General features: G+C 34.3%; 4 protein-coding genes across 6 annotated transcripts; 2 read left to right on the top strand and 2 right to left on the bottom strand.

Annotated features, from left to right (window-relative positions):
• Positions 1-408: 408 nt before the first annotated feature.
• On the bottom strand, positions 409-3,540 carry LOC105834202 (protein LTV1 homolog). Of its 2 annotated transcripts, XM_012676502.2 has the most exons (8): positions 3,454-3,540; positions 2,871-3,056; positions 2,215-2,779; positions 1,653-1,882; positions 1,448-1,576; positions 1,189-1,380; positions 820-1,059; positions 409-746 (listed from the first exon to the last, which is right to left on the bottom strand). In XM_012676502.2, exons 2-8 carry the CDS (start codon positions 2,871-2,873, stop codon positions 633-635), a joined length of 1,473 nt encoding a protein of 490 aa, XP_012531956.1. In that variant the 5' UTR covers positions 2,874-3,056; positions 3,454-3,540; the 3' UTR covers positions 409-632. The 2 variants fall into 2 exon arrangements, with proteins under 2 accessions (XP_012531956.1, XP_028045773.1); XM_028189972.1 differs by lacking the exon at positions 3,454-3,540 and having other exon boundaries at positions 1,653-1,861.
• Positions 3,541-3,619: 79 nt separating this feature from the next.
• Positions 3,620-8,384, top strand: LOC105834203 (ADP-ribosylation factor-like protein 6). Of its 2 annotated transcripts, none has more exons than XM_012676506.2 (3): positions 3,620-3,753; positions 7,010-7,189; positions 7,588-8,384. In XM_012676506.2, the coding sequence occupies exons 1-3, from the start codon at positions 3,669-3,671 to the stop codon at positions 7,797-7,799; spliced, it is 477 nt and encodes a 158-aa protein (XP_012531960.1). In that variant the 5' UTR covers positions 3,620-3,668; the 3' UTR covers positions 7,800-8,384. The 2 variants fall into 2 exon arrangements, with proteins under 2 accessions (XP_012531960.1, XP_012531959.1); XM_012676505.3 differs by having other exon boundaries at positions 3,644-3,846.
• On the bottom strand, positions 4,008-6,999 carry LOC105834201. Its single transcript, XM_012676501.3, has 4 exons — positions 6,045-6,999; positions 5,481-5,977; positions 5,055-5,393; positions 4,008-4,975 (listed from the first exon to the last, which is right to left on the bottom strand). The coding sequence occupies exons 1-4, from the start codon at positions 6,100-6,102 to the stop codon at positions 4,202-4,204; spliced, it is 1,668 nt and encodes a 555-aa protein (XP_012531955.1). The 5' UTR covers positions 6,103-6,999; the 3' UTR covers positions 4,008-4,201.
• Positions 8,385-10,219: 1,835 nt separating the features above from the next.
• On the top strand, positions 10,220-13,160 carry LOC105834205 (peptidylglycine alpha-hydroxylating monooxygenase). Its single transcript, XM_012676509.3, has 3 exons — positions 10,220-10,430; positions 10,947-11,162; positions 11,253-13,160. Exons 1-3 carry the CDS (start codon positions 10,314-10,316, stop codon positions 11,919-11,921), a joined length of 1,002 nt encoding a protein of 333 aa, XP_012531963.1. The 5' UTR covers positions 10,220-10,313; the 3' UTR covers positions 11,922-13,160.
• Positions 13,161-18,996: the final 5,836 nt, after the last annotated feature.

The raw sequence follows: 18,996 nt of genomic DNA, 5'->3' as shown, positions 1-18,996 counted from the left end.
TCACGTGGCTCCGCTCCACCTTTCTCGAGTATCATTCGCCCGCTTCGTGCGGGAATAGATTTTCGGATTTTGTCGAAGTTAGAGAACCGTCGCTAAAATCATTCGTACGGGCGGACTTTTTTAACAGTTTCTTTTAAAAGCCTGCGCGATAAATTTTAAACATCTTATGACAATGAAAACTTGACGTGTGATTTTTGCCGTTTCAAATCACGTGTCATATGATTAACAAATCGATCGCAACATCGACCAATTCGATGCTGTTACGATAATTCGATAGATCGAATAGAAAATTTTAAATTATACAGAATATAAATTTTAAAATCGCTTTCTCAAGTTTTCTTATTTTCTTGCACGATAAATATAAAACTAATTTAATTTAGAATTAAAAGGTTTTAATAAAAATTTTGGTTAGTTTGGTATATGTAATATTTTGTTACATATATGTATATATTCCTAACATATATAGAAAATAATCATTTTTTTAAATAAAACATTTATGTCACACATGATATAGTTATCTTATCTCAGTAACATTTTTAATGTACAACAATGCATATTTTTTACATATAAAGTTATTAAATCTGCAATTTAAAGATGCAGTCACAATTACAAAGGATATTATTTCAGAAATTTTATATTATGCGAGTTCCTTGAATATTTTGTTTGTTGTTCAACCGAACCTTTTCTTGACGTTTCTTTTCCTCTTTAAACGCTTCGGTGTTCGCCTTCCGTTCTACCCTCCTTTCCTGAAATAATCAGAGATTGCGTAACGCACATGAAATTCATTTAATTTATTTAATAAATGTTTAATAAAATTACTTTTCTGTATTCTTTGAGTTGTTTTTTTCTTTCTCTTCTTTCATCGGCAGTTTCACCTTTGGGTCTTATACTTAAAATACTTAAAGTAGATTTTCTACTTTCTGCTACCGATTGTGGGCCCTTTGGAGCACTGTTTTCCAAATCAAATTGGGCCAACGTTTCAGCTGTTAATTTTCCAGTATTGCCTAATGTTTTTTTTGGAATGCCAGATTTGCGATCAATTTCAATTTTCTTTGACCGCTATTAAAAAAACAAACAAATGTGTGATAAATGTGTGAATAAATCTATGTATAAATGTAAAATTATCGCATCTACATTTAAATATTTGTTATTGGAATGAATAATTCTTTAGTAATATTAACAGTTTACCTTGGGAGGCTCCGAAATTAATTTAGGATGATTGTAAATGTTACTGTACGTGCTTATAATACTTTCACAGTCCCATTTATCTTTCCCACGAGGATCGACAAAAAGTTTTTGTAAATCCTCGTCTTCAGAACTTGAATATTCTTTTTCCACAATCTTCATTCTGTCTTTCATAAGCTCTGCGATATTCTCCGTCTGCAAAAACAAGAAAAACAGTATATTTTTCATCATTATATTTTTCATATTCTTAGATCATACTTACATCTTCCTTTTGCTTCTTTTCAAATTCAGTGGCATACTGCATAATAAGCTCTGAGTCGTGCGCAACATATCCTTCTATTTCATCACAATCTAAAGCACCAATTTCATTTTCATCATATGCAGCATACATCTGTGCGATAAATCAGTACAGATAAGAATACATATCATAAACGCTGTAATACTCTACAAAATAAAAATATATATACCTTTTCAAATTTGTCGTCCAATAATGTGAGTTGTTCATTTCTCCTCATCACGCTACTACTCATAGAATATTCTGTAAACCTCGATTTAGTTTCCTCGTCCTTAAAAGTGTACTGAGGTCCATTCAAACTACAAACTTCATCCGCTTCTTCCTCGTCAGATAAATCCATGTGACCATCAGATGAGACATCCGACCCACTTTGTTCATTTCCTGATTCGTTCAATTCGTATTCTCAAAATGCAAAATTACATAAAGATCAAATAAAAGTTATCATTATTTAGGATTGTATCCTACACATTTCAAGATTAGGCCTAAGTGTATTATTTACGTATTGTTACATTATATTTACACTAATCTTTTTCATGTAAGCAATACAAGTAATGTAAATTATTATAAATTGAGTAATACAATAAGAGAAAAGTAATTAAGCTATGACTGTTAATCTATAAACTGGATTATTAACATAAATGATATATAAAACATAATTTGTTTAGTTTACATTGTAAACTGTAGATTACTTATATTTTATGTATAAATTCTCAATGCTGTTATCATATATTTACCATATTCCCTATCAGAATCTTCCTTGCCAGAATCTTCACTGTCACTATTCCCAGTATTAGCTAATTCTATGAAATTATCCTCTAGCTCATTTTCAGGATCATCAAAGTCAAAATCGTCATCCATTGCAGCGACTACATCCGGGTCGAGATCCAATTGTGGTCCAGAAACTGGCGCTGCTTTATTGAGCATACCAACTTTCTCCTCGACATTCGATGCAAATACCGAAGACGGCAAGGTAATTTTTGGAGTATCTTTGTCACATTTGGAACTGTTTGTATTCTCAATGCGTTCCCACTCCACCGACAGTGTGTTGACATCTCGAAGATGTTGTAAATAATCATAGTCGTCGTCGAAGTAGATACCATACTTTTGCTGCTCTGTCTTGCGTTTCTCCTTGTCTAAAGTCTTTTTTTCCGTCTTTGCCACTTGCGCGTCAGCGGCTGGCACCAAGACTCTTTGCGGTGCCGTTTCATCCGCCACTAGTGGATCTTTTTGCGAACGATGAACCAGGTGGAAGGTAACAGAATTCTTTTTGTCAATAAATCTTTTCGTTTTTCCCTTCGGCTGCAATTACATTGTTATTCTGTGTAGGTGCGATAACTTAACCTAGTAGTGTTCTATAAAAATGATTTTCTAAATATACGTGAAAGCTTACCATCTTGATCTGACGTTCAAATTGATTGTACTCACAAAAATCAGTAACGTGCAACGAAAGTAATCGTTGTAACGTAGTAATATATTTGTAAATTAGAATAACACGTCTATTCCTTTAAATACCCAGAACGCAAAACATGTGGTTTCAGACATGATGGATCAGAATAGATGCTTCAGAGAAAAATTCCTACAAAAAGAGAAAAATCCCTATAATGTTGTATTTTCTCTCTTTTTCTTAAAAAAAAAAAAAAAAGATTATATTTATGAATTGTTAGCTACAAAACTTAAAATTCGTTATTTCTAACCTTAAATTTTAATTAAATTAATAATGTAAAGTTTTCTATATAAATAAATGAATTATAATTTGCAGAAAAAACATGGATAAAGAAAACAAAATATCCAATTTTAATTTTGCAGTTAGCATTTATTAATTTAGGAATTAAAAATTCATACAACTGCATTGACTGATTTTTTTTTAGTTAATTAGAGTTGGTGAAAGACCTATACCTTTATTTTATTTTGAATAGATAATTTATATACATATAACAAATACAGAAAATATTTAATTAAACAAAAATTCTCACTTTTCTTCAACAAGTTAAAAGTTGTTCGGAGCACGGCAGTGACTCTCAAACATAAATTTCTCAATTGATGCAGGTGAAACATTTAGGTGAGAGAGGGGAGAGAAAGTGGTTGTCCTTGCGCCACTCCAATTCGCAGCAATATAAACAGGAGAGGGGTGAGGGTGTTTATTGATGTCCGATAAATGTGAAAGGGAGGCTTACAGCATCGAGAGAAAATGGGGTTATTCGATCGTTTAGCGAATCTCTTAGGTCTTAGGAAAAAAGAAGTAAACGTTTTAGTGGTGGGCCTTAACAACAGTGGTAAGTCGACGGTCATAAATAATTTCAAACGCGAGGATGACCGTTGCATAGACATAGTGCCCACTGTCGGGTTTAATGTCGAAAAATTCGCATGTAAGTTAAACAGCGTGGAGCGACAAAATGTGAAGAATGTGAGATTCCATTGCTTTCCTTCACCGTTTCACTATCGCACTTGCACACACAATCTTGAAATTGCATTGCCTGTTTATCTTACAATTAGAAAATAACATGAAAAAAATTAATACATAAATATATTTGAAATGCATATTTTAGATGCACAGAAAATATTTACATTTTATTTACAGAAGATATGCTTCTCTTAGACATAATATATTTGAAGATTGTTTGCACCAATGTAAGAAAAGAAACAAAAAATAGAAAAAGGCATAAAGTAAATTATTAAAGTTTAAAGTTAAGCTACAAGTTGGTGCAAACAGACTTTGTACATTTATATTTCTTTCAACATTCCATCATGTCCTCTTAACAAACTTCTTGTGAGGCGTTGATTGGTCTTCAAGACCTGTGGTAATAATCCAATAGTCTTCGAGTGACTTCGTAATAATCGATTAGTCCTTCCTTGAGTTTTCTTTTTCGGAGTCTTTTTATCGCTCAGCTGATCGTCGTTTCTAGAAACATTTAATTTGTTTGCCATATTCTGTGTTGCAATAGATGCAATATTATTTCTCTCTAAAGTAGGTGAGGACGTGGGTCCTTTTCTAATATCGACTTTATGATGTAGAGGAGTACTGGTGATTAGTTTGGCTACATCTGGCTCCGACTGTTTGCTGTTGTTGGATCTATTATGAGATTTTGATTCAAACAGAGATATTTCATTTGTATTAGAATTCGTAACTTCACGAGTTTCGAAATTTAATTTTGTTTGTTTTAATTTTACTTTAGGATTAAGCAACGGTGTTATCTCTACCAGCAGATTTTTATTAATATTCTTTTGTTTCAAAGTGGACGTAGTAGCCTTCTTTGTCTTCTTTTTTGTTGGAATTTGCCGTGGATTTTTAACGCGTGGTACTTTCGCTTTCGAGTGATTATCCTCTCTATCATCTTCCGATGATTCACTAATTTCACTATTTTTAGTTATTCTTTGCCTTTTTCTTTCATTCCACTTCTTTTGCAACTGACGCTTCTTCTCCACTTTTCTCAATGATCTCTTCTGATTTGATTGCAGTTGAGTTAAGAAGTCTTCTTCGTCAGAGCTACTGGTATTCTAAAAATAAAATTGTAATTAAAGCACCTTTCAATAAGCAAAAAATTATTTAAATATTATATATGTTGAAATGCCATACATTCAATTCCAATGGACTTTCACTGCCATCTGTCCGCACCCATGTAAATGTAGAATTTTCCTTTAGAATCTTGTCGAATGCAGTTAGTAAGTCTGATTTTTTAAATTCCTTCATGCATATTTTTAATCTCTGCTTTACATTATCATTTAACTTGCTTTTGTCTGTCGTGTTAAACTCAATTTTGTAAGGTCTCGCTCTATCAGAGTGATACAGTAAATATGTTATTAAGTTTATATATCTGTCATTTTCAGTGTCATGTACACCGTACAATTCCAAATTAATCTGCCTAAATCCAATATCAGACTGCAGTGTGCAATGCTTCATATGTGAAATACATTCCTGAAAAGACAAACGTTATTTATTCTTTAATATTATATTCTAAAAACAATTTTACATCCCAATCATTTTTGTAAGATAAAAGTATACCTTTAATGACAAAAACTGCTCCTGTCGCTCAGTGTAGCAGTCGACGTTGTGCTTGCAGCTCTTAATAAAAGCAGGGAGATTTTTCAAATTGTCGATAGGTGTTTTGGACAATAGATAATTCATGTCAATTGACATTGGCATCACCCATTTTCCCAGATGGGCCTTTTTATCCTTGATAAAGATCTGTATCGCGTAAGTATTGTCCTTCCGCTCTCCGTTCGTCGATGTGAAATTAAATATGAACTCGTCCCTCCGAAATTTGATACAGTGAAAACCGGCGAACCTATACATGTCAGTCTGCAGATCGACCTGGGCATTCTGTTGCGTACTGCTGATACCTGAGGGAACCTCCGAACTCTCCGGCGGCTTCTCGGTCACGCGATTCTCCACGTCCTTAAATCGTAAGGCTTGCAGACTCCATTCGCACTGTTTGATGATGCATTTCAAATCCTGTATCTCTCGAAGTAGTTTCTTCTTCTTCTCCGCAACCGACGTGTCTAAAAGCCGCAAAACAGGTTAACCTCTCTCGTCAGTGGGGTTAGAATTTTTTAACAACTCACATACCTTCCGTCGTCGGCTCGATATTCTCGTTGCTGGAGGATCGCGTCTCCATTCTCGACATTCTCTTTCGGAAGAACCGTTATGTTCACTTGAAACAATAACAAAGTCAAATAAATTCCCGCCAAGATACTTGTGGCGGTTCTCAATTGTTTTCACATCTTGAACGTTCCATTTTCTTCGGCGTTATACCGTTAGATGGCGTTTCGATTCTATTTTTTTATATTTTTAATAATTTTAATAAAGAAACTGTAATCTGGCCAAATGGGCAAGCTGCTAATGACCAAAAAGAGACACTGTAATCAAAGACTGATCACGAAGAAAAGCCACTTTTTATTTACATTGTCTCTAATTTTTAAGACGGCCGGGTTTAATTAAATTTCGATCGATTCTGGGTTCCGAAAATTTATTATTAGACTGAAAAATCTAAATTTTATATCACATATATAATACAAATTTTTAGCCTAACAGTGAATTTTGAAGCACAGCTCTAATCGACAATTAATGATCGGTCACATTAACTTTGATTAACTATTAACAAAAAAAATTGACAAATTAAATTTATAAATTGCCAACTTATGAACTTAAAATTGATGAACTTGTAACTTAATTTTTTAATTATTTTTATTAAACAATGATTCAATTTGATTAAAAGTATTGTATTTTATACAAATAAATAATAAATTACAAAAAAACGGATATCGAAAACAAAATAATCAATATTAAGTTTTGTAATTGATTAGTTTTAAAATTTAATCAGTCGGTCAAACCAATCAGATAGAGATGGTCCCTGAAGATGACTTTAGTTCCAGTTAACTTAATCGATGATTAAAAAATGAAAATTTTACTCAACAACAAAATTATAGATGTTATTTGATAATTTAGAATTTGTAATTTCTATTAATTAGCCAATTAATATATATGTATCTTGCTTTTATTCCAATGTCATTAAGTCAAAGTTATTGTTTCAGTTAAGAATGTCAGTTTCACCGCGTTCGATATGTCGGGCCACGAACGTCATAGACCATTGTGGGAGCATTATTACAAAGATTGCCACGGGATCATCTTTATAATCGACAGCAGTGATAATCTACGAGTGGTTGTCATCAAGGAAGAGCTGGACATGCTCCTGCAGCATCCCGACGTGGCAGGTATATATTTAATTCATGACGGGTGATGAATTTTTTTGTTAGCTATAAAAAAAAAGAATAAATCGAAGAAGTTTTTAACTTTCGATGACTTTTAGCTAGTATTGTAAAACTAAAACAATCTTAAAACAAGAGAATTGTAAAGATTTATGTGGAGAAGTTACAAGGCTCGTTTGCGTAACTTAACTTTAATCCCGGTTTAACTTATTTTTTATCCTTTTCTGACTTTACAAATTAGGAAAAAAAAATAGAAAGTAAGTTAGACCGAGTCTAAAGTTGTATTGAGATGCAAACGGGATTAAAAAAACTTTTCGAAGCGATTCCGCAGTTTGCGGTTTTCTAAGCGAGAGATTCGGTGCGAGGGAGTTTTGAAAGATTCAAAAGCGAAATTAATATTTCAGGGCGCAAGCTACCCATCCTCTTCCTGGCGAACAAGATGGACCTACCTGATTCCTTAACTACCGTGAAACTGGTCGCCGCCCTGGGGCTTGAGCGCATACAGAATAAGCCCTGGCACATACGGGCGACGAACGCGTTGACCGGCGAAGGCCTGCAGCCAGCGATCGAGTGGCTGACGGACCAAATTCGCGACATATACATCAATAAGAGATAAATTTCGTCATTTTACGTTAAGATGACTGATTCGACGATTCTCGATCGAAAGTTCCCGTCATCAGATCGACCCGTAATCGATATATGTCTAAAACATAATTTATCATGTCAATTACACCGGTGTTTCCCATGTGGCTTTTCTCCGAGATTCGGTGATCTTGCACCGCGAAATGAAATGCCGATGTAAAATTATTATTATGAGAAAGACTCGTTACAAAACGACCTAATAGTTTTTATGCTGCATCTGTTAAATTTAGCGTAAAGAAATTAGCGTGTAAAGTTTCATGATTTTTAATCGAGTCGCAAGAATCTCGTGGTAGATTTCAATTAGGAAATACCGTTACTCAATAATGTAATTCCGTCCAAAAAAAAAAAATGCGTGGAGAAGCGTATATGTATGTACATACATACAACATACCTGTAGGCATAATTAAGAGAATAGATAATGTAACATGATTAAAATGCAGTCGCAATGATTTTTAACATACTACTTTGGCAGATTAATTTCATAAATAGTTTCATAATTAGTGAGCTTTGCAGAGATATTTTATTAATGATATCCAAAATAAATGCTGATCACAGAGAATTGCATAATCGATTTAATTGATCGCCTTTTTATTCTGTTTTTTCTTAACTTGTTAATTTTGAATGAATTAATTTTTAACTTTAACTAGTTACTTTTTAAACCACATTTATACTTTAATTTATTATCTTTTCTCAAATTAAAAATTTATCTGTAAAAAAAAAAGATTATAAAAGTAAAACATTCCCATAACAAGTAATATTTCTTTGTTATTTTATATAAATTTAATTTACAAATACAATAATTAATTTATTTGGTGATTCATATTATAATTATGTTAATATTAATGTATACATATGTATACATATATGTATATATGTGTTTGTATATATGTATGTAGGGTTGGTAAGTTACTAGTTTTTTTTACTTAAATTAAATTGGTTAATAATTTATAAAATTAATTTATTTACGTAAATGTAATAAGAACAGAAAGCTTTAACTTAATTATAAGTTATATTAAGATTAAATTGAGTTAAATCGCAACTTAATTTTAAAAAATTATGAATTTCTAATTTAATGTAAATCATTTTTTTTTAAATTAATTTTTTTATTTAACTCAATTTAATTTTAATGTAATTTTTAACTAAGTTACAGTTTTCTGTTTATAACATTTACGTAAATAAATTAATTTTATAAACCACAAATTTAATTTACTCAAATCTAACATACATATACATATACATATATTATATACATACACTTACACATCTATTCAAATCTCTAAAAACATTGATTACCTGTGAGATCGGATCTTACGTATTTTGAATTATTTCAATTTGGCGCCACTGTTTGGCCGCCAAGGTGCCTTTTCATGCTGACGCTTGACCCCATTTTCAGCGTCAAAAGACATCACGTGACTAAAAATAAAGATACCCATTCGTTATTTTTAGTCACGTGATGTTTTTTGACGCTGAAAATGAGCGTCAAGCGTCAGCGTGAAAAGGCACCTTAACAGTTTTGGCAGCACGATCCATCGAAGGTGGAGAGAGAAAACGCGGTGGCGCGATTAATCGCGAATTTTCTCACCGATCGTGAACGCGTTATGGACGTGACTTGTGTCGGGAGTGCCGTCAAAGCAACGAGTAAAGCATATGATTGTCGCGAATGTAATCGTCAAATATTATCGAGATCACGCCGTGATAAACATCGAGACAATTGTGCGGGAAGAACAACATGGATTCCGTGTGCCTCGCCATGAATCTCGCGTCGCTTTCGTGACGATTTCGAATCGCAATTGACGTCGTAAGCGTATCGTGTCAAAGAACGATCGAATTTTTGTGTGTACCCAAGCGGAAATACTCCGCTACGGGAATCATATATCTTATGGAGCGATCTGACTTGTGTGTCGGAGTGAGTTTTTTCGAGGGACGAGAAAGCGCGCGAATGGAGTTTCAAAGTTGCATTTTCATCGTTTCCTGGAGACGAGCATCGGGACAAGCATCGGGAGATGGCGTTAACTGCATGGTAAGCAAGCTTCATCCTAGATGGTAAGTAAATGAAATCACTCGTTCTTTAAATATTAAATGTGATATATGATTAATTGCTTTCTCGTATGTGTCTAAGCAAAATTCTTTCTGATACAATAATCATAATGAGTAAATCTATTGACTTAAATCTTATTTATTTGCATTACGCAATATTGAGTTCTACATTGTTTCATCGTCGTATATTAGAATTTATCATATTATATCAAAATTTAATTAACTCCCATATTACCAACACATCAGTGCTGTGACAAGAGTATGTGTGCGCTTCCGCGAGATGTCGCCACCGTCACAAAATGTTGCGCTTCAGAAATATCACCATTTACGTCATTCGGCGCGGCTTGGGTTGAGCTAGGTGTCGTATCGATCGACCTGTAGCGTTTGACAGGTGGATTTCGTGTCACGGCGTTGATACTGGACGTGTGAGACAAGTACTGGTGTATGAAAAATGTTGGAGAAACGCGTGTTTATGCGTTGCTTCGCTTTCGCGATTTTTTTCAAGTTCACGTGCTGTTACCATACCAAAAAATATTCTCTGATTATGCCAAACGTGCGACCGAACGTGGTAAGTACTTTGGTTTTTTTTCTGTATGACGTACGAATAACATGCGGTACGGTATGTGACATTGTAATATAATAATACGAGTTGACTATGTGGCAATACACAAGTGTAACATTTTACTACACGTAAAAACAAAGTGTATAGGACAAATGACAAGCTGAGTCCTTGCAAATACATCTGTACATTTTGTATTCTGTATTGCTTTCATACAGAATGTAGCTTGTATTTGCAAAGCAATTTAAATAATCGAACGAATAAAGCAAACAAAATTAAGATGTAGTTTTAAAATGGTTTTTTTTTACAAGAATATTAAAAGATAAGATATGTTTTCACTTATTTAGTTTTTAGCTGTCGTAATAAACAAATTAATAAATTGCTGAGATATTACTTATATAAGACAGTTATTTGTGTATATGTCAATTGAATTTATATTAAATCCACATTTTAATTTTGCTCATTTATTGTCTTGATTATTTTATTTTTATAAAATAAAAACTATAGGTGACATTTTGTTTACAGCCCGAATTATACTTGTGCACTCCAGTTAGGGTAGATTTTGAAAAAGATTATTATATTGTTGGCTTTGAGCCAAATGCAACGATGGAAACGGCTCACCATATGCTTGTCTATGGTTGCACTAAGCCGGGTAGTGCAAAATCAGTTTGGAACTGTGGAGAAATGGCAAACGCTGGGAAAAATCCGGATACTGCGCCTGCTTGTGAAAGTGGAACTCAGGTAATAAATATTAAATGTCAGAACACATATATTTTACACAAATATCTTTTATATACTCTTGAAGAAAAAGTAATTTATTTATCTGCATAGATTATCTACGCATGGGCAAGGGATGCTCCTAAATTAGATCTACCGGAGGGAGTGGGCTTTAAAGTAGGTGGCGATTCTCCCATACAGTATCTCGTGTTGCAAGTGCATTATGCGCACATTGATCGTTTTAAGGACGGTAGTACGGATGATTCGGGTGTGTTTCTGCATTACACAACGCAAACACTGAACAAATTGGCTGGTGTTATTTTGTTAGGGACAGGTGGTTACATTCCGCCTAGGAAAACGGTACATATGGAATCTTCTTGTCCCATAACAGAGAATAAAACTATTTATCCGTTCGCATATCGAACGCACACCCATTCGCTCGGAAAAGTCGTGTCCGGGTATGTAGTGAAGCCGAGTAATGAATGGATCGAACTTGGTAAGAGGGATCCATTGACTCCTCAGATGTTCTATCCCGTTACACACAGAGTTCCAGTTACGTATGGTGATAGATTAGCTGCTCGTTGTACAATGAAAAGTACGCGTGATAGGGTTACGATTATTGGCGGAACGAATGATGATGAGATGTGCAATTTGTATATTATGTATTATGTCGAGAATGATACACCGCTTGAACAGAAATATTGCTTCAGTTCAGGGCCGCCTTTATATTATTGGAACAAAGAGCTGAGTAATATTCCCAACAATGAGGCATCTACGTTATAATCTATCAAAAAGTGTCAGTTTGTACAAAAATAGATCGATTTTACGTTTTATCATAGAGAATTAGACAAAATTCAAACGCAAATTACTATTTAATATTTTTTTTATGTATTTCAATCCAATTCGTGTGATTAGTGAGAAGGGTTCCATATTTGGGGACCAAGCCGTCCTGATATAATTTATGATGTTTTCAATACTTGTTATTTATTATTTTTGATGCAGCTTTTACCAACTTATTTTATTTTATTTCAATGTTTTGAATTTATTAGGATTATTAGTTTTATTTTTGAAACAGCTTTAAAGTTTAACCTCATCAAGATGATATCCAACATACGCACAAATTATTCCGAATTAATTTCTGACATCATTTTAAGCGATTATAAGTATTTTTGCGATAATAGTGTAACCAGGGTACTTATTTTACGTAAATTTTTAAAGGACTCGATATCAATTTACAACATTACCTCTTCTTGTCAATTCTTATATTTTTATAAATGAGACGTACGATTATTCCAATTGCTATTGCAATTGCCGATCAAGTACATGTACATAATATATAATTTTTACGAAAAAAAGTATAAATTGATTGCTATAAAATTACTTATTATTTAATCAGTTATTGCATTGTGTTCTACAATATCTATAATTATTCTGTGAGAGCACTATGCAGATGTGATATAAGATAACATTGTAAACTTAGGCCTAGTGTTTCAGTTAATATTTTTTGTTATATGCATGTTATTTGGAAAGATTGGAATTACTAGAGACAATATTATGTACATGCCGATTTATTTTAATAACCAATTTATTGAGGTACAGCGTTGGGAGTTGCATTTAAATTGTACGATGCATTTAAATTGGGAGTTGCATTTAAAGTGTACGATGCATTTACATAATTCTTTAACTAATGATTACTTATTAAAAAAGCAGAACTATTTAGGTTTTGCTAATCATAGTATATATGTATATATGTATGTGACAAGAGAATATTTTCAAATGTTACAAAGTCTTTCTTTCTTCTCGAGCCTGTATATATGTAATGCTCAGGAATCTCTACTCCTGAAGAGACTGTATAAGTGTTAAATGAAGAAATATAGATGTAATTATTCAGCGTATTTTTTTCGCGATATCGTTTACAGATAATTATTTATTTTCGATGATGTATAGAGGACGCGACAGCCGTCTCTGAAAAGAAATCTAATTGTGAGACATGTATTTCAAATAAATGACCTATGCAAAAGTTGTCGACGTTTCGTTTCACGCGTTTCGCGAGGTACGCCCATCGCGCTTCGGACATTTCCTGCGGAGCACGTCGACCTGACGATGCACTCACTGTAATTGAATGCAGCAGTTCCGTTGTACAAACCACGAGCGATACTATATAACACATATAGTACGACGTTAATAAAGTTTTCTTGGCCGTACTATATATACATTGGCAGTCTTTTGTTTGCATATTGTTTTGCGGCACAGTTCTATTCGTCAAATGTACGCATTGACTATCTCGTTTTCCTTCGAGATATTCATTTAGCATTCTATTTTTACGTTATCATAAAATTTCAAATTAGTTTTACGTTTGACAGTCTATCTTACGCAATAACATTTTCCATTATGTTAAATGTATCACACATACAGTCCCTACAAAGTAAATTGAAAATGGTAATGTGTTAATATTTTTTAATAAACTATATTCACATGAAAACATGTGAATAATATTTTTATTAATAATATATTTTAATAGTTGATTCACTTTATTTGTTATTAAAAATTAATTTTTTGTTATTACTTCTTAATTATGTTTACATTAGAGCCTTTTCATGCTTTTCATTTTTTATATTGAAATTTTTGAGCTAAATAGAAAATTGCTGCCAAATTGTTTGTATAATTTTCATACGCAATATATGACGATCTGTAATTTTTTCATTATTTTTTCATTATTCTGAAAATATGTGTAGTACATCCTTAAAATAATTAATTAGATGCAACTAATTTTCATTCCATCACATATAATAGCTAAAAAACAAAACACAGATAATTAAAGACTTGAAGTTTCAGTCGCAGTAACTCGACGATTCTGTTAGATTCGTGAAAACGAGTCGTGAATTCCGCGATTTAAGTACAGACGATTGCTACGTGCAATACGCGGTTTCATTAAACATAAAAGGGTGCATCAGGAAAAAGGTAGTCTCCTTAAGGTTTTTAGTACCGCAATAAAGCACGTCTCGCGCAGCTTTACGTCAGATTTATCGTGCGCACTTTCTATAGCAACGATCTCGCCCGTCTCTCGTGTATTTTCTCAGTGTATCTCTCACCGTCGATCGATCGACGAAAAGCCGACGAATTAATACAGTTTCACGACGAGCCCTGGTATATTGAACCGCGCGCTAGCCTGTTGTTACGTCTAACGTTCATGAACAGGACGAGATGGTAAATTAGCTGACCCTCGATTAACCGTTACACTGATCTTATTTGCCGATTACGAAATTACATTCGTGGAACTTGATGGAAGGATTGATCACGAAGTCGAGCTATTTATAAGCGATAGATAGTGTGTTTAAACGACGAGCGGAATTAATTAACCTAAGTGGAACTACGGGAATTGATTAATCTTCTCTAGAACGCTGCCGTTTTGTACATTGTGCGAAATTGTCAACGATATTATGTATTTTCGATATGTAATACGTTGCTGAATGCACTTTGCAGTCATTATTTAGATTTTGCAGTTGTATTTTTAACATTTTATTCTCGAGTCTTTATTTACCAGGAAAAATATACAAACGTCAATAATTCTCATATTTCAATTGCGGTTAAAAATACAAGTATCTCTCTTCACAAATTATAAAAAAAACAGAGGGATAAAATTTTTTGCACCTGATTTTGAATAATTTATTTGTAACAAAAATTGAGCTTAGCTCTTAATTACAATAAATATATAAGATATTAGATGTTGAAAACAAGAAAATTATAAAGAAATGACATTTACATAAATTTTCGCTAAGAGAATATTAAATTCAAATTAATTAAAGAATACTGCAAGTATTAAGCAAGTATATAAGTTACGTGCACATAAATTTTAATTTTTGATAACGGTGAAAATCACCTATGGAATTCAATCGTTTCTGGCTGACACTGAATTGAATTTCGTTGACATTGTGCAATACTTTTACACGAGTGCTATTTCCATTATCGTTTCTATTGTCACCGAGTCGGCGGTCGTTAAAAGTATGCCGACAACTGGCAACGTACGTTTTTGGAAAATAAATGACCGGTGAAAGTGCAGCGGGCTAGTTAAAGAATCTAACGGAGGTGTGGTCAACGACTTTAAGAGCCATTGATGGAGCCGAAAGAGCTAATAAAGTCTCTCCTCTCTTCCGCTCTTCACACGCTTATAACCGCCTGTCTTACATACGATAATTTGTAGCTGCGTCAGAGCTGAAAACCGCCTGCCTGGCAATCGTCAAGTCATCATGCGACGCTCTAAGTTCACAAATCCCTGCTGCATCCCAATTTACAGCTTATTGATTTTTCAATTGGATTATTATTTCCGTGCGCGTCTATAAAAAGAAGTTACCTTCGAAATTAAATAGGTCAGAGAATGATCGTTTCATTATTTTATATAACAGCCCTGTTATTCTCATCATTAAACAACGGATACAATTTGATAACATTGCGAATTACATGTCATGTGCGGCTAACTTTTGCCGATAATTCCGCGCGCTCTCGTTGCTTCTTGAATTATTTAGACCGGGTTGTTCCGTGAACGCTCCGCGCTAATGCCGCCGAAGATTTCACGCAACGGTGATCAGCTGGCGATTAACGCGGAAATCGTTTTCGTACTTTCGTTTCTTCCGGTGACCTACTTTACACATGAAGGAATGTTCGGCGGGGGAAAGGGAGGGAAGTGTTTTAGATTTTCGTTGTACGAGTATCGGATCGCCCACCTGTAAAATCGAAAACCGGTTTTGTTCATTACGTCGCCTTCTTGCACGCGTCTCCTTCGGCAGGAGTTCGTGCCAATACAGGCGGTATGTCCGGCACAAATCGATAGTCATCCTTTGTGCGACGAATGAATATTCTCCGTAGAAACTTGTGTATCTGCTCTAAGGATGCTAATTCTGAAGGTATCTCACAATGTCTAATTATAAATGTTCATGTATAAACGCAGCTAAAACGTCATTATGAGGATTAAAGCTAATTACAAATGTTAAATTATTTAATTTAATTTAAATAGATTTTTTTTTTTATTTAAATCGTCACGCATATGTGTCAGATAAAGAGTGCAGAGATAAAGTGTTATCAAATTTTTCCAATATTAAATTCTCCGAACAAGTGCACTGTTCTTATCTCTTTTACAGTATCTTAATATAACCGATTTGCATATAACATTACACATCTTAGATCGGCATTAACGTTTTTCAATTTTAATTTGAATTAGAAACAATTTACAGTACATTTAAGTCTGCACCTGTAGACTTAAGAGATTGAATTATTTATGTATTGGAAAATGAAGAACTTCCTTTTTACATTTCTCTCTGTTGATTCGATTTGAATAATTCTTACACTTTAATTATCATTTTCTCGTATCTATTTTTGTATTATTGCCTAAGCGCTTGAGGGGACTTGTCCTAGAGTGCTAAATAAATATCGCTTTCTCTCTTATTCGCTTAAATGGAATATTTTATTAAAAACGAATAGAGAGAAGGAATGAGAAAGATACGAGAAAGAGCCACAGTGGCGTGACTTTCCCTTGCACCGGTTTTCGTCACGATACGGTGAAAATTTCCCACGAAGTGGGAAAACAGGAGAATTATGTGCGAGGTCCGACCGTGGAGAGGGTTAAAGATCGATTTGCGTCGTGTGGTGAGCAGCATCACTATTTCGATTTCGCCGGAGTAGAGAAGGTTGTTGCGAAGAATACGAATTACTATACCCGGCGAAATAAATCGACGAGACTTCGAGAGATTTCGCAAAGCGTGACTCGCGTATTAAGGAGGATCGTGTGTTCGAAAGCGAAGTTCGAGCGCGACGGAATATAGATCGAATGCTCGATCATTTCTGCTCCATTAGTCGATCAGTGTCACGCGTCGAAAACACGCGGGGGGGGGGGGGAACGGCAAGATTACTTTTACTCGCCGCGATAATTCCGGTTCAGATTCGCGCGAGATGTGTGTTTCTCAGCCCCGCGGGGGCCGAAAACGGAACGGGAATATTGTGTGCCCGGGAATGAGGAAAACGTGCGCGTAATATTTCATCTTTTCGCGGCGACTAGAAGAGGCAGGCGAAATACGCGTTTCGCTCGCTCCCAAGTCGTTTCTCACGTGGTTTACGTTTTGCTGTAATAAACCTCTTGTCAATTATATATGCGCCTCGCGTTTTACAGCGATAAATTGATTCCCCGCGCCATCCGGATCAACGTGTGTAATATGTTGCTATCTTAATAGAATATCGGTTTAATAAATTGTTTCTTTTTTTTTTCGTTTTTATTTTGAAATTTAGTATGTGTAATGGCAAATTGAATAGATAGATAAATCGACGGACGGAATACGCGTGTCTTCTCGCACTCGCGGGATACTTATCTCGTCATTCCGAGATAAACAGCAATTTATTAGATCCCATTAACGATGAGTTCGCCTTTAGTTCATTACAAAATCCCACAAATTTGATCCTTACCAGGGGGTTTCGCCCCATAATTTCATTTCCTCCGCGCAATAACGGCGGTAATATGAAAGTAAAATCCGTACGCGCGTATCGATACGGTTTGTATGAGTTGCGCACGAGTTTGTATCCGTTTCCGGTTACCGATTCACACACGAAGCGTCGCGCAAATATTATTATTCTAGCGGATACTCTGGGATCAGTATTCATAATGATGACTTAGAAAGCGGACAGACGTGTAGCGCGAACGCGATACACGACCGATACGTTATTAATCATCATCTACGTCTGTAGCTCATATTTCTTACTCTTAATCACTCCGTGCATTTCCAGCTTCGGAGTACAAATTCTCGCGAAATCGACGAGGCCCGATCTCGCCATGTGCGATGGACGCTAGATAGGCATTAATAAGTATCTTGTCAATTTAATTACGACCTTCATAAATATCAGTTAGAAATACCATATTAGCTGTCAGTAGTAACGGTTCTTTTTTTTTACGTGGAACAGACTTAATTGGTCCCTTTTAATTGTAGACTACAATTTCGTGCTGCAGGTTCATCTCACGTAAAAAAGGTACTGAGAGGTGGGGCGGGAAAGTACGATAACATATCTGCATATGTTGGAGTTCGTACTAGTTCGACGGCTTGACTCTGCTTTTCATACAGAACAAATTAATTGGTGTAAGTCGGGAGTTTGTTGCGGAGATGCTAACATAGCTTGGTTATCGAGCCTCTGGCAAGCAAGATATCGAGTTCGCAACAATTACGGCCCTTGCGTTAAAGTACTGCGATATCATACTACACTCCGCAACTTCCAACGCGGAATGATGTTTGACATTTTCGGAACGTGCATATTCGACTCGCACTGCTGCTCGAACTTCACCGATATTCCCGGTTGAATCCACTCTCCGGAAATAGAGGTTGCAAGTAGATGCGAACGAAATGGACGTGAAGTCATATTTTCTATTAACATTTACGTTAATGCTTTTCCTTTCTTTACAATTTATTCCGTCACGAGCAATGTAGCTTATAATTAAATAACTTCAAATTATCTAGGAAAAGATAAAATAAATTACACGTTAATGTCTTATATAATTATAAAGATGGTTTAATTTTAAATTTAGATAAAAAATAAAATTATTTATTATTTTATGTAATAATTTTAAGATAATATTGCTGCCGTGAGCAAAACAATTTATGGTATAGAAGCAATATACACTCATATTTTTATAAATCTCCATTTCTTAAAAATAAGAGTTCTTCAAATTTAATTTGATAAAAAATGTTGCTTCTTTTATAATAGATCAATACGCAAAAATTAAAGTTGAAAAACATAGAAAGAATAACTTACATTATAATGACTAACAGAGTTTCTTATATAAATTTTCGAAGCATATATATAATTGTGAGATAATTTTTACTTT

Source organism: Monomorium pharaonis, chromosome 8 (genome assembly GCF_013373865.1).
Source record: "Monomorium pharaonis isolate MP-MQ-018 chromosome 8, ASM1337386v2, whole genome shotgun sequence".
In the NCBI taxonomy this organism is placed as follows: domain Eukaryota; kingdom Metazoa; phylum Arthropoda; class Insecta; order Hymenoptera; family Formicidae; genus Monomorium; species Monomorium pharaonis.
The sequence above is the reverse complement of the archived record's forward strand: the minus strand, read 5'-3'. Positions and strand labels throughout refer to the sequence as shown.